The 16481-nt window shown below is 37.2% G+C and overlaps 1 protein-coding gene across 1 annotated transcript in view; it reads left to right on the forward strand.

Moving 5' to 3' along the window:
* POLN (DNA polymerase nu) overlaps positions 1 to 16481 on the forward strand; it is an 87919-nt gene that overhangs the window by 64929 nt on the left and 6509 nt on the right. Inside the window, exons 22-23 of the mRNA XM_031588283.2 lie at positions 2352 to 2430; positions 10167 to 10234. Coding sequence (XP_031444143.2) covers positions 2352 to 2430; positions 10167 to 10234 — 147 coding nt within the window. The remainder of the gene's footprint in view (positions 1 to 2351; positions 2431 to 10166; positions 10235 to 16481) is intronic.

Below are 16481 nucleotides of genomic sequence, written 5' to 3' on the forward strand. Positions count from 1 at the left end.
TGCTGAACGGAGTTAAATCCAGCTGGGGACTGATCATGTGTGGTGCTTCCTGGAGGCCGCTACTGGGGCCTGTCCAGTTCAATATTGTTACTGATGACCTGGCCAAGGGGATTGAGTGCACCCTTAGTAAGTTAGCAGATTACATCAAGTTGAGAGGAAGTGTCAATCTGCCTGGGGGTAGGAAGGCTCTACAAAGGATTCTGGACAGACTGGATCACTGGGCTGAGGCCATCAGGATGAAGTTCAAAAAGACCAAGTGCCAGGTCCTGCACTTTGGCCACAACAACCCCAGGCAACGCTACAAGCTTGGGGCAGGGTCTCTGGAAGAGTGTGTGGAAAAAAAGGACCTGGGGGTGTTGGTTGACGCTCAGCTAAACATGAGCCAGCAGGGTGCTCAGGAGGTCAAGGAGGCCAATGGCATTCTGGCTTGCATCAGAAATAGTGTTGCCATCAGGAGCAGGGAATTGATTGTCCCCGTGTACTCAGCTCTGGTGAGGGCACATCTTAAGTAATATGTTCACTTTGGGGCCCCTCAGTACAAGGAAGACATCGAAGCGCTCTAGCGTGTCCAGAGAAGGGCAGTGAAGCTGGTGAGGAGTCTGGAGCACAAATCTTATGAGGAGCAGCTGAGGGAACTGGGATTGTTTAATCTGGAGGAGGCTCATGGGAGACCCTTATCACTCTCTACAACTCCCAGAAAGGAGGTTGTGGTGAGGTGGCAGTCAGCCTCTTCTCCTGCATAACTAGTGGTAGGACCAGAGGGAATGGCCTTAAGTTGCATCAAGGGAGGTTCAGGTTCAATATTAGAAAATATTTATTCTCCAAAGGAGTGGTGAGGCACTGGAATAGGTTGCCCAGGGAGGCAGTTGAGTCACCATTCCTGGAGGTGTTCAAGAGATGTTTAGATGTGCTACTAAGGGACATGGTTTAGAGGGGAAATATTGGTGGTAGGTGGATGGTTGGACTAGATGATCATGGAGGTCTTTTCCAATCTTAATGATGCTATGATTCTGTGATAATAGGCTAATAATATGAGCAATTTGCATTTTGAAAATGGTAACAGAAGCGGATATTAGATGATTTCTTCTGTTGCATTGCAATATTAAGAGGAATGTGCGGAGTTCCAGCTTTAACTTGCTACAACTGCACTTTACACATATGTATTGTGAGGAATAAAATAGTTATATAAATTTATTCTCATAATCTGTCTGACTACTTAACTTGTGATGAAACATCTTTTCTTAGTTTCTATATCTATGCATCCTGTGTTGTGTTGTATTTAGTCAGTGTGAGACAGTATTTGAACAGAAAAACAAGAAGTATATTTGGGACTAAATTTTCCATTAGACATAGGCATCTCAAAAACCAGCTGAGAATCTGCACTTGATATAGTTAATGAATAAAAGAGAGTCTCAGCATGAGATTCAGAGGAAGGCAGTTTGTTATAGAAAACCAGGAAGAGGTATTAAGTCTTTCCCCTATTGGGTTATTGAGACATAATAATCTCCTCAATCTCTCAGATATTCTTTTACCTCCCAGGAGAGTACCCTTGCTATTTGCCTAACTGGATAATCTTTATCTCTTGATGTTGGACTATTTGAAAGAAAGAATTCAAGATTTACTGAAGTGAGGGTTCAAAAATGAAAATGTGTATGGTTTGGTATTTTTAAGATATTGGATGGGGCAAGAATTATTGCTCCTGGTCCTTAGTTAAAGGATTATTTCTGTACTTTTTCTGATAAATCTCTCTGTAAAAATGCACTCAATCCTGTTGCGTGGTTCACCAGGCTGTTTCACCAAACTGCAAGTCTAGAGAATCACTCTGTCTCTTTATTAGAAATACCTAATCCATTACACAACATGACACTGTTTCTGCAACACTGCTCTATAACGTAGCATAACTACTCTATAACGTAATGAATATGCATTACATACCCACTGAGTTAAGAAAAATCATGAATTAAATTACCAAATGAAAATATGTCTCTAAAACAAAATTCTGCCCTTTACATTACTTTTTAATTAATTTATAGGTAAATTTTAATTCAGATCATTTTCAATTTAATTTAGATCATTTCAGATAGGTTGTATGGTTAGGTTGAACTTGCTGATCTTTAAGGTTTTTTCCAAGCTGAGCAATTCTATGATTCTATATAATTTCTGTTTTCTGTTTCTAATTAACATGTAGTAGTTTGTTATTTATTAATCTGTTTCACATATTACATCAACTGAATTCATTAGTTTTGCAAATTCTTATAATTCATAATCTTCAGATGTTTTTCATTTCTATGCCATAAAACAGCTTTCCTTTTGCATGCTTTAAACTGAAAGCAGATCACTTTCTTTCGTAGGATCTGCAGCTGATCTTTGCAAAATGGCTATGGTTGAGATTTTTACCTCTGTTGTGGTTTCTCCAACTTTAACAGCCAGGTTAGTAATGAATGACTGCAAAAGTGTTTAATTTTGAAACAAAAATAGTTGAATGGGTCTCTAGCATTTTAGGTAGCTGTAGAAATATTGTGTATGCCTCTGTATCTTTAACTAGCAAGGGCTTGTGGGATGCTTTTATACAACCAGAAGTTGTATCTTTGTGCTTGAATGGTTGGACTCGTAAAGCTATCCCAAGGCAATGCAGTGCCCAGGGCCTGTTTAAGCTCAGTCAGATCTAATTCAGTGGTAGTTCCATGTCTTTGAAATCAAGCCCACTGCTCATATCCTTCCTGTATTTTGAGTATTGCCATTGTACAATGGCAGTTGAACATTGAGTGGGCTAGAAAAAAACAGGAATCAGGAAATCGGTGCTCAAACAAAATAAATGAACAGTTTTTAGTCCTTGTACAAATGACTTTCTTTTGCTAAAACAAAGCACAACAAAACAAAAACACAAAGGAAAGAAATAAGTGGCCCTCTACTACAAATCTGAAATGGGAAACTGTTCTTTGGTGGACAAACATATAGGCAATGTTGTATGAAGAGGCCAAAATCAGGCAGCTGTGGCCTGGCTGAATTTTATTTTGGCAAGGGTAACTTTGGGTTATATTAGTGATAGAGCAGCTGCCTTATGGGACAGTCGGCCAATAGTTTCTAATGGATGCAAGCAGAGATTGTGTAAGGGTAAAAAATACATTCTCTCCTTCTGTACCTACATAACACTTGCATATTTGGGTTCGGTAACCAGCTGTTTATTCTAACTGTGAGAAAGCAGAAGGTTTTTGCATTTAATTTCATGTCTGGTAAAGCTTGTGAATGTTTTCTTCTCTCAACAGAAAAGTTTGCTTGAGTTGTCCTCTCTCAAAACTATTTATTTTAAAAACGTAGTGCTATCATATGGCTAAGGACATAACAGACATGGGGAAGTACTGATACTTTACAAGTTTTCCTTCTGATGTGAAATCATAGGAAAAGTGCTAGAGCAGAAGAATTGCTGCCTATGCTTCTCATTCCTACCATAGATACCGCAGCTGGGAAAGACTAAGACTTCAAGGTCAATTAAAAAAGACAGACTGTCTTAAACTGGGATTTTGAACTCCTGCCAGCCATTAACAACTGGATGGCTTTGCTAAAGGAGAGCCTTTTAATATTTACAAATGGCTCCTGGCTGTAATATTTATTAGATACTTAGAAGCTAGCCTTGTCAGAAAACCACAGTCAATGCCTTTGTAAATTCTGTGAACACTCACCTGGTTAGAAAGTGGCTCAGACATTTGAAAGCATCACCGTGGTCTTGTCAACAGATTAGGGTACTGGAACCTGAAATTTTGTGTTTCCACTCAGTCACTTGTCTGCCAAGTGACATTCAGCTATTATTTATTCAGTGATCTGTTTCTTGATTTTCTTTTCAGTAAAGTCGGGATAAGGACCTAACATTCTTTGTAAAGCTCTTTGAAAAATATTGTTGAAAGGAAGTGCTGCTGTTATTGTAACAGTAGGAATGCACAGAAGCTCTTCCAAAATGAGAAATATAATCAGCCTCCTATTATCATCACATTGAATCATACTAAAAAAAAAAATACACTACTATCTTTTCTTCTATCTCTACCCTCTTGCAAGGTTTTTTTCCCCTCTATTAGAATTTCTGATTTTAGAATTAAGTTTTCACTTTGAACAACAGATGAAAGAGAAATATCTACATATACTTTAGAAGAAATTATGTTCCCCTTATTTACACTATGATGCAGTATATCCTATCAGGCATAGCCAAGTAGTGGCTAACACGCAACATATTGTCTTCCCTACCTTGCAAATTAAAAAAAAAAAAAAAAAAAAAAAAAGAATCAAATTGCATTTTAGACAAGGCCTTACAGTTTTTTTATGTTAATTTGCAGTTAGGTTTACTGTCTTCATCATCAACAGTGCTGCATTCACATATATTGTAATTGTATGTGAGCAAGCAAGTTCTGACCCAACAGTACATAGCTTCATTTTTTATGTCTAGTAATCATGATATTTTTCAGTTATTCTTTGTCCATGTAACATCGGGTTTGGAAGTCAGTGAAAGGTAATCAATTACATTTTCACAAAGCTGAATCAGCGAGGTCCTCATGAAGGAGCAGTACGTTCCTCTGTGGCTGATCAGTGGCAGTCTCATTTTTCACTTTGTGTCGGACATCTTTTAATTCACATGCCAGCTCAGCAACTCATGCTGTTGTCAATAAAAAAATCAATCTGCTACCTGAGAATAATTTTACAGAAATGGGTAAAAGAAGCATTATATTCAGTATGTAATCTGTATGTTAAAAGCTGATACTACTACGGCTTAGCTACTGCCATTGGTGTTAATGTGTTCATTTTGCGTGATGAATAATCAAAAAGTTTTCTTTAAAATTCTTCCATATTATCTACATCTTTGTTGAGATGCTGTTCTGCCGCTCATGGCCAAGTTGCTTACTGAAAATATGCTGCTGACATCAATTATTCAAGTGCTAGCTTTTACCTGCCTGATGCAATTCACAGAACCTCCACAGAATGTCTCCTGCAGGCAAATGATAACAAAGAAACTTCTGAAGTCAGATCAAGGCATATATTAGCAACTGAAAGAAAGATTTGTGGAATTTATGAGAGTAAAAAAATATCAGTGAACTTAGATTGACAACTGTAGTTATTTAAAATGTCATTACAGTGGCATATACCTGGGAATGTGATATGGAGGAAGGATGTTGGCAACTGAAGGAAGAATGGATTGCCTATACCAATTTTGGTAAAAATTGTCACTGTATAAGCTGAAGATAGATGGATGCTACCCAAAGTCTGTCTGGCACTGTATGAACTGCTCAGAAGCTTTTAGTCATTAAAGATGGTAACATCCTAACAACATGCAAATTAACTTAAACACTTCCAAAGAATTACTTGCTTGAATCTGGCAACTGTGCTTTCTTATCAGTTTATCATTCCTATAGCACTGGATCTAGTGCCTCAAACACACAGCTTTACTTCTCAGTGTGTCCAGAGCCTGGCTAAAGCAACAGATTCAGTGACAGGCCAGATACAAATGAATGATTTGAAAAGTAGGAGCCACGAAAAAAAGAGGAAAAGACACAAACCTATTTTCTTGATCCCAACTGCTCTTCTTTAGGAGCAGATGTTGGAACTTTTCTAAGCTTTCCTTAATGAACAAACACTTTAATCGACATAATGATTTTTTTGAGCTGATGAACTAAAAATGCAGCTTGCTTCCACACATATCACTAAATTAGTAAGAGATAACCCTTACTGTCCCAGGAACTAGCGCTGTGTTATGTGACCTGGAATTTTTTCTGATATGAATCATGTGGTAAAACTCAAATAGCTCATTTCCTGGAATTGGTTTTAATTTAGTTACTGAGAAGAAATAAGAGACATATTATGAGGTGTACAGGGATTCCAGCACTAGTACTTTATTAACTGGTTATGCTTTCTCAGATTCATACAAAAGGGCGTAGTAATAAAAGATGACACCGAGTTGGGAGGTGGTGTGGATCTGCCTGAGGGTAGGGAGGCCCTGCAGAGGGACTTAGATAAGCTGGATCACTGGGCTGGGGTGAATGGGATGAGGTTCAACAGGGCCAAATGCTGGGTCCTGCACTTTGGCCATAACAACCCCATGCAGCATTACAGGCTTGGGGACGAGTGGCTGGATGGCTGTGAAGAGGAAAGGGACCTGGGGGTGTTGGTTGATGCTTGGCTGAACATGAGCCGACAGTGTGCCCAGGTGGCCAAGAGGGCCAACACCATCCTGGTCTGCACTAGAAATAGAGTGGCCAGCAGGAGCAGGGAGGTGATCACCCCCGTGTACTCAGCACTGGTGAGGCTGCACCTCGAGCACTGTGTTCAGTTTTGGGCCCTCACTACAGGAAAGACATTGAGGCCCTGGAGCGTGTCCAGAGAAGGGCAATGAAACTGGTGAGGGGTCTGGAGCACAAGGCTTATGAGGAGCGGCTGAGGGAGCTGGGATTGTTTAGTCTGGAGAAGAGGAGGCTCAGGGGAGACCTCATCGCACTCTACAACTTCCTGAAGGGAGGCTGTGATGAAAAAGGGTCTGGCCTCTTCTCCCAGGCAAATAGTAGGATCTGAGGAAATGGCCGCAAGTTGTACCAGAGGAGGTTTAGGTTAGACTTATTTACTGGTCTTGTTCTCTGCCCCATTATTACCTGTATATGTTCTGCTCTGAATATTAATCCCTGCAAGAGAATCATCCTTAACCTAGTACCGGAGAAACAGAATCACAAGGAAAAGATAGAAGTTTTTAATTATGCTTGAGGAGAGTGAGGTTTTTGTTTCTCAGACATATGCTTTTGTTTCAGTAGCAGAAGGAAACATCCTAGATCATGTGGCTGTCATAAAAATTACTGGGAGCTCTCCATAGCTGCTGTCCCCAGCCAGTATATAGCTCTTCGCTTCCCAAGTGGCCACTTTGTTTTTCTAGTTGTGCTGTGACCTAGCAAAATCATTGCCTTCCTCAATATTTCACAGAAGTATTTTGCAAGAATGCACAAGATGGTGAGCTGTTACCTGAACACTTTATACAGAGTAAGCCAGAAAAAGTAAAAAATGATCTATTATTTCTAGAAAAAGCTAAATATATTTAATATGCTTAAATATCATTGGTAAAAAGGACATTTGTGATGCAGCAGGCACTTAAATGTACCTTTTTTGTGGGTCATTTGCAAATGAATACTTATAGTTTATAAAAACTTTTGTAGGTCACCTTTTAGATAGGTATGTTTTGAAACACTTTGATACACGTGAAAATTCTGTTCTCTTAATTAACCATCTGTTCAGCTTCCTGCTCTTCCTGATGTAACTGCTAAGAAATTTCACAAGTTAGCTAAATTTTTGTCGTTAAAATGTTAGAATGTCAACATGTCTTGATCTTCAATAGGAAAATACTGAAAGAGAAGTAACACAAAGGTACTTCAAGTAGCACCTATGCAGGCATGATATATTTTGAGCTATATCTTTTATATTACTGCATTAGAAATCCTCATATATGCAGCTTCATGAGAAACTTTAAAAGTCTGCAAAATGTTACAAAATTATCTCAACTTGCTCCTTATCTACATAACAATGTAGTAGGAATTCTTTCCAGTTTAGCCCATGTACATTTGTGGGGAATCTGTGCAGCTTTTAAATAGCGAGTAGTATTTGTAGTATATAAAAAAATAAAAAATATTTAGTGCAGAAGACACAGCGATTTTAAGAACACTTGAATCCAGCACTCATCCGGTCCGTTATCACCGAGTGTGGCCAGTAGCAGATGCTTCAAGAGGAAGGTGCAAGATTTGTTACTAGGAATAGTCTATCTGCAAAATTCTCATCTTTCTGTGACTGTGGGGATGCCTACAGTCTGAAATAAAAGATTTAAAAGTGTTCCCCCAGAGTCACTGGATTTCATCAATTCTAAATGTTCTTGAAAACATGGAAGTGTTTATTACATAAGCAGTCTTTTTATCTTTCTTTTCTTTTTAGTCTTTTTAACATTTTTTTCTAACCACATTATTCTTCTCTTTTGAATTACTTTTTAATTAAATAAGACTTTTAACCATGTACTAATTATATGCTCAATTATATGGTTATAAAATGATAACTAGGTGGATCCATTGAAGATCCAAGTTTAGTATAATCCAGTTTACTTCATGTTTTAACAAGCAATAATGGGAGGAGCTTGCTATTTCAATATTCCTTCAAAGTGGTGATCACTTTATTAAGCTATTAAACAGGAGAGTAACTTTTTTCAAAACTTTTTACTAAGGTGTATGAAAGATACCTGTATGCATTGAAATGGTAAAAGCTGTGAATTTTGAATGGAAATATTACTATGATTTTTCATTCATCTGCATTGAAGTCAAATAGGATAATGTCACTGCTTTAAGAAACCCAAACCAGTTTTAGCTCTAGCATGGAGATGAGGTGATCTGTTAATCCAGTGCTGAGTCTTTTTGAAAATCTTCCCCCATTTCTAAAATCTGACAAATCGATGATAAAATATTTCATCTATATTGTAAATTCTTCAAAGAAAGGACAGTTCCTTACTAAGTATTTAGAAAATTGGGCTCTAATTCTGACTGAAGCCATGAGTCACTACTCTGATACAAATAATAACTGGTCTATCACATTTTTATTTCAACGGATTCATCAATACATTTATTTTCACTTATTCCGTTGATTCAAAGTATATTTAGAGCTTTTAACATTCACAGTTCTTTCTGATTTATACCTTTTTATATGTCACTCCAATGATTACGAAGAATCTCTTGCTTTAATTAATTTACTTACATTGGAAATTATACCTTTTCATGTAAACTCTCTTCTCTTGCTATGGATGATCCTGGTCTTTTCATTTGTTTCTGATTGTATCCTGTGTCCCAGTTTCCTATTAGAAATATCTTAATCTGTTTCACTCTGCTTTTGACTGTGGTGTAAGTGACTAATAATTGAAGACCTATTATTAGAGCTCACCACACTGTTACTCAATGTCACATTGTAATTTAAAGCAGTGTGAAACTATCTTAGGATATTTTCCTGAAAGCTGTGAAAGTATGTTATAACCATACCAATGTTTCAGCCATGTCTAAAGAATGAATAACTGCTAGGTATTAAAAAAGTCTATAGCAAGCATTTAATTTAAATGTTATATATAAAATGCAAAGAAATTTGTAAATAGATGTTACAGTTTCATGACTTAGACTGCCAGCTATAAGTATTAAAGAAGTAATTAAATAAACCTAGTAGGAATGTAGCTTAATCAGATGTGCAATATTTTTCCTTTCTAGGTAATCTTTGCATTCAAAGATTATATGTGCTAGACTATATCTGTTCTTCCTCAGATGTGATTCAATCAAACATTTATTTTTTCCACTGTGATCTTATTTTTGCACACAGACCAATAATTTAGGATGCTTAGTAAGTGCTGAACAATTAAGACACAGTCCATATGCAGGAGGCCTATTGATACAGAACTAATATCGACAAAGAAAAAAACAAAGCATCAGTAGAACTTTATTACAGAACAGCTCTAACTGAAGAGCTCAGGTGCATATTATCGCATGGGTTTTAAGATGTTGCTACTTTCAGCTGTACATTCTGTTCTTATGAAGACAGCTGTTCTGATAACAGAGGCAACAAATCAGGTTGAGTATCTGTACCTGCGTTTTTGTTCTTCAGTCCACAGAATGAGGAGCCTTAATTTGCTTTTAAGTGAAAGGAGTTTTTCCTGAGAAAGACTCCAGTCACTGGCCAATCATAGACTAGGAGTTACTGTTGCATACAAATGAGCCAAGTACTCTTGCTATTGAACTAATTTGGATTACTACAACAGCATATTTGCAACCCCATCTATTCCAGCTCAGCTTGAGGAAAACAAACTATATTAACAAAGCAAAACCTGTCTCTAATTTCTTGCAGTTTTCTGCAATTTACAACAGCTTTCAGTAGTACCTGTCACATCATCAAATCCCTGACAGGCATTTACAAGTTAGCTAGCAGTTTTGATTTAAGACCATGGCCTTTATGCTTTCAGAGTATGTCGAATGGCAGTCCTTTTAACTCCTTTAATGAAGTCTTTCATTTTCTTAGGACTTCTATTTTCTCTTTAGTGTATGCGTGGTTTACGTAAAAATTACTTGATATGAGTGGAAAGCACTGTTAGAAATTTCATGCATATTCTGTCCAACATCTCTGAATTTTTTCAGGTTAATTGCTCAGATTCATGATGAGTTGTTGTTTGAAGTAGAAGATTCCCAAATCCAGGAATTTTCAGGTAAATATAATCTCTTTCTTTCTCCCTCCCCATTTCCCAATAGCCTGTCATTTTTTCTGAATAACATAGAATGCAGTAGCTCACTTAAAAGGATCATCTAGTCCAACTGTACAGATGATAAAGAATTAATGTAACAGGAAGTTTTGATTCATTGATTCTCGTGACTAAGAAAATAAACGCTATGCAGATTTTTCTGAACGTTTTCCCTCACTGGTTCTTATGTTGATAAAATATGATATGCTCTTTATCTGGAGTTTGTTAAATTGCTTATTTGTACTTAATTTACTTAACAAGATTTCCTCAGTTAGTACAAGAATCCCACAAAGAATAATATTTTCACCGAGTCTTCAAGGGATGTAGAAGGGAATAAACTGGATTAAGATGAATGCCTTGGAAAGTAACTTCCTAAATACATATGGTTGGGGTCTGTTACATAAAGAAGTGTAAAACTCTTAATGTAAGAATGCAAGGTACTGTAATTTTAAGTTAATTTACTATGTTTTGTTGTTTTTTTTCTATTAAGAGATCTTTATGATGGAACTCTCAAAACTGATTGTTAGCAAAAGTTCCTGCCTACACTTTTATCTTCTCATCCAGATTCTTTCAGATGTTATTTCCTAAGCTAGTTTGTTCCCACATCTGGTAAAAATTGAGCTAGCAAATGACAGCAAAGACAAGGCTGTCAGGTCTTTTCTCCAGTAAGTACTGGAGACATTACTGCAAGTGCTGAATGTTACTTCACAGGCTTAGGTCTAGCCTGAAGTTGAAAAATTACTTTGGCCATTACCCCAAGTTCTCTCTCTCTTCTCCTTGTCTTCTTATTTTTATTTGCTGATATTCTTTAGGTGTTGGCTTCATCTTTCCTTATCTAAAGAGTCTTTTTGTCCATTCAGAAACCTTAAATTATAGAATCTGCTGACTTGCAGAACCCTGCCTGAGCCTTAATGACCCAGAGAGAAATCTCACTTGTACAATCACTAAGCTCAGTAAAGCTAAAGAGCAGTGTGTGATGGCTTTAATTGAGTACAGCTCAGTGCTGTATTATTCTCCTGCATTTACTGTGATCCAGGAAAGCACTGGCCTAGTATTCAGAGTATTTGCATTCTGATTCCAGTCATGCTTTTGATCTACCTTTTAAGGAAAGCAACAGCAAACATATGTCTCAGTTTTCTTATTTGCGGAAAGGATATGAAACCTTAAGGCACTTCTAAGATTTATAAATGAAGAACATAAAGGGAAATCATATTATTTCCATTAAATGATAATGCAGAACATAAGCTTTTTCAGCAGCATTTCCCCTATGGAAGTGTCTTTTGTACTGCTTTACAACAAGGACATGTCCATTTGCTTCTGAGACTCTCCTGAGCAGAAGCTGAGAGTTGCCACAAATCAATCATATTGCCAGTGCTTTCTCTATGCCTGCTTAGGACTTCATAAGGCCACAAGAAGATTTTTCAGTACTATTCAGTATTGAACGGAAGTTCAGCTTATGATGCACCTCATAAGTTATGTCCAACAGATGATCTTTAATCTTTTTAATTCTATAAACAAGTGGCAAGCAAGAAGATCTTCTTTTTTTCTAACATCCAGTTTTTTGCACAAAATACACATGTAAGTTTACCAGCTCTTACCTGTAGGCTGGGAGGATACTTTCCCCAGACAGATTCTAATACTCAGTTTCATAGCATGCATACTGCTCACTCTGGACAGGTCAAAATGCCATCTGTTTATAATGAGGCTTTCAGTGTCCAAACTTTGACATACATTGAAATACAGTAAAGCACATACTACTCTGAGATAGCTTGTTTTCAAAATAGTTATGGTGTATTATCTAACTGAATTCTCTATTTAGGGCAAGAAAAAAATATCAGAAAGATATATATATTTTTAATAATCTTCACTTTCTATTGGAGGATGCCTGGAAAGATGAAATCTAAACATTTGCTGGAAATTTGGTTTTGACAGAAGACTGTCACCTTTACCATCAATAATATGCCTGATTTCTAGGCAGCTTGTCTGTCTGGCATCCTCACATCCTGAGCTCTCAAGCAACCCAGGAAGCAGAAAAGGAGATGGTATTTTGGGAACAGCAAAAAATGGGTTCTTGCATCTGAGAGGGCTCAGCATCTCCAAGATGTAAAGTCTATGCAGTCAGGTACACAGACTGTGCCCAGATCAGAATGTGAGTCTTCATAGGAATTCCAGAAAAGTGTTCAGGAATTGAAGAACCCAATTTTTCATTTTGTGGAGAAGTGTCAATTGCAGTCTGTCTTATATTTGGCACATATTAAGCACACCCTTTTATTTTTTTCTTCTCATACTTTACCGGGTATAAAAAAATTCAACTGAAATACTTAAAATGTAAGAATGCCAGAAGAACAAGTCTGAGAAAAAAAAAATAAAGTAAACTAAGGCTATTTATTTTGATATTAAGATCAGTTAAGATTACTGTTATGTAAAAACAATAGCTTAATTTAAAAAAAGAAAAAGAAAAAAAGAAAAAAAAAAACTGTCAGCAGAAAATTGTGGTTCTTTGAATTTCTGTGAAGTTTCCTTTTATTCTACTACAGTTTCCACATTAATGAATGTTGAGGCAGCTGCATAAAAAAGCGTACATCTTCAAAAGGTGATTCAAGTAACAGACCAGAAGAATGAACTAGTCATTGCATGGTAATGGCATTTTGTGTTGTCTGAGCTGCCTTCTTCTAATTGGAGAACACTGATACTCAAAACAGAGATGCCTCCAGATAGCCTTTAATTTGTAAATATCCTTATTCCTCAGATCATGTGTCTGATCAGCTTTGGCTTGTTTCTGGAGTCATAATTTCATAGGTGAATGAGCTTGAAAAATATCTTCAGTTTGATAGGGACAAACAAGCTTTTGTTCCACACCGTTGCCTTTTCTTTGCCTCTATTCACAACTCTTTGAATAAGCACATTTATTCCAGCCGGTATCAAGCAAATCTAATATGGGTTACAATTTCAGCTCATCTATGATGCCTTTACTTTGCTGTCATCAATTCCAGGGGACTAAAGATGAAATATGTAATTTTTTTAACATGACATACAAAACATTCCAGAATGAGCATAATCAACAAATCTCATAATTGCTGACTGTGGGTTTTGAGAGGGAAGTTGCAAAGGCTGGGAGAACAGCATTTAACAGATGCTCTGCAGTATATGGCTGACTGCAAAGGAACACTTTAAAATTAATAATTAATGTGCCCTAGATATACCAGAGGTGCACGACAGAACAGAAAAAATCGTTCTCCCAAAAGCTTCCAATCTAAATTTTAGAAAAGAAACAAACAAACAAACAAACAAAGAATGATAGAGACATAGAGACAGATCTACTTAAACGTTGTGTTGTTATTCTGTAATGTATATGAGATAAAGAACATAAGTTTGCCTATGCCTGGACTGTTTATTTTGAGCACTTAAGAGGAGAGTTTTCCAGGAGATCAGAGAAAGGGAGAATCAGACATTATATACATAGGACTAAAGGCGACCTCTCATGCAATTATATACCACCATACCACATGGTCTCTTTTATAAATGATCATCTCCATATGAAAAATTACTCCCACAGGGAGACTGTTCTAGATTTTGGAGAGATAAAATTCTGGAACTTTTGATTTTCAGCCTAAATGTACTCAGCCAGTTTATCTACTTATTTTCATGCAAAAACAGTCAATTAATTTAAAGCTTCTTTCTTCACAGACTACTGAACAGGAATGATAATCCACTTGGTTTTTCTTGATATTTCTGTTATCATTATATATATATAATTTAAAACCTGTTGTAAAATAAACGTAGACAAATCTTTTGGAAACTTGTAAATATATGGTTTCAAAAGGCTGGAATGCAGGCAAAGCCTCCTTGGGTTGTTTGAAGTGAATGGTTTTACCATGCCACCCTCTAAACTCTGGGAAGAAACAGAGAAGTCAGTTTGACATGAGAAATAAAATAGGGAGTCAAACTAAAAAAAAAAAACAAAGAAGAAATTTGAGTAAACCTATGGAGAGGTTTTTAATGGGTTGTCAGGGTGAATGAGGAACCATTAGGTTCACTCACTTTGATGTGGCCATTTTAATCTGTGTTTTTTAAAATTAAAAGCAGTTAAGGATACAGCAGAATTCTGATCATGCTAGATGCCTTAAAGCAAAAACTGTGTGAACCAACAGAGAAAGATTTTGCAATCATCACTGTCACTGTGAAACCCCTTTTTGAGATAACAGTTATATGGGAGAAAATGTGTCAAATTTAGAGGGGACATGGATCTAATTCAGTGCACATGCAAATGCTCACATTTCTCAACCCATGAATCAGTGTGCTGACTCATGCTCCCTCTTTTTGTTGTCCATTGGAACTCTTTTTGTCTAAAAGACCTATTCCTCCCATTGTCTCGATGATATGTTGTTCTTTATTTATCTAAGGGCACTGAGGGCTGAGTGTGCCCTTAGCTTTTTCGTGAGTGCTTTGGTGGAATATCACAGAGCTGAGTGACGCTGTACAAATATGGAATCCAGAGGTTATGCTCTCAATAAAGCATTGTACAGTTGTACCTGTGAAAAATTATTTACCCATGGATTGCTTGGCAATCCACTTAGCCTTCTAAAAGCATGTCACCTGGTCAGTGTCCCGACGTCTGCTGCATTGCTGATCTCCCAGAGCTGGCAGCTTGTTTAAATTCAGACTGGGCTTCTCAAGACAGTCCAACACTCCTTTATTAATAGGCATCTTGACTTGGAATGAATTTTAAGTAGATAATTATTTAGACCAACACTTTCCTATGCTATCACAATTAGTGTTAAACATGTTTGTTTCTGCACTCCAAACATAATGTTGTCCTGAACGGAACCACAAGCTATCTCAAATCCAGCATGAAGCAATTATGAAGGCTGTTCCAAAAGTAATTCCTCCTATTTTATGAAGTTGGCCCATAATGTCAGATGTTGGTGCTATGATAGCAGAAGCTGAACCTTCCTACCAATATTCTGTTACATTTTGTTGCCGTGTGGCAGATGGCAGCAGTGGGGCAGTCAGACTAAATGGTATCTGACCTGGACATGTGTAAGAAGCAAAGGTGTGGAATTGAATTTCTCCATGTGAAAAAATGGCACCCACTGACATTAATCTATGCTTTCTGAACATTTATGGAGACCAAACAGTGGATGCAAGCATGGTGAAGCAGTGGGTGGTGTGTTTCAGCAGTGGTGACTGGGGGTCACATCTGCTTCTGCAGCTATTTACAGGAGCATCATGCAGGCTCTTCTTCATCACTGGTGAAAATGCGTAGCTAATGGTGGTGCCTGTGTTGAAAAGTAGTTTTTTGTAGCTTAGGATTTGCTCTATCAAACAGTCTCATTGTTCTCATTCTTATCATTTCTGTGGAAACAAATAGGAGGCATTACTTTCAGAGCAACCTATGCACATAGGTGTCATCATGTACCAACATATGTCAACATAAGTCTTATTTTTCTCATCTATGGAACTTCAACCAGTGATCTTATGAGCTTCTGCATAACTTGGACTTCATGGAAAATCTTATGACAGCTCATTAACAAGCAAGTCTGAGTGAGCCAGCGTAGTCTAAGCACCCCACTTGTGTTCAGTCAGAAGCTAGTTATTTTCTTCATGATTATCATATCAGCCTCAGTGTCACAGATGTGACATAAAACACTGCGTACTATTCTTCAGTGCTGGCATCATTAGAAAAGGTTTTGGCAGCAGCCAGAAAGACAACAACCATATGCTGCTTCTTAGAGTTCTTTTTCCATCTTTGCACCTAACCTCAGCTGCTAAAGAGCCATGATGTGCATCAAGGAATAACTTCAAAGAATACTTCTCAGTAATCATGTGGTTATCAGCCTAGTAGTTATCACCACATACTGCACAATCTGTTGTTTCTCAGTTTCATGAAGCACATGCTGACATGCAATCAGCTGTCCTGTCAAAGGAGCGGTGGTTACTCAATGACTTCCTCTCTGGGGCTGCCCAGTACTCCTTTTTCACTTTCAGTAGCCAAAAGTTACCTTCTTTTTAAAGCCATTTATCCACTGAAATTTTATTGAAACCATATTTTGTTGCAGCAGAAATCTTTATCAAACAACACAGTAATTGGTATGACCAAGGATGACAAATCTGGTCCCAAATGATTGATTTGAAATAATTACAGAAGCATTTTTCACATTAATGCAGAGTGAGCAGAGTGTTGTGACATGATGAGTTATGTAAATCATATTGA

The sequence above is a fragment of the Phasianus colchicus genome, chromosome 4, assembly GCF_987193195.1.
Source record: "Phasianus colchicus chromosome 4, bPhaCol1.hap1.1, whole genome shotgun sequence".
NCBI lineage: Eukaryota > Metazoa > Chordata > Aves > Galliformes > Phasianidae > Phasianus > Phasianus colchicus.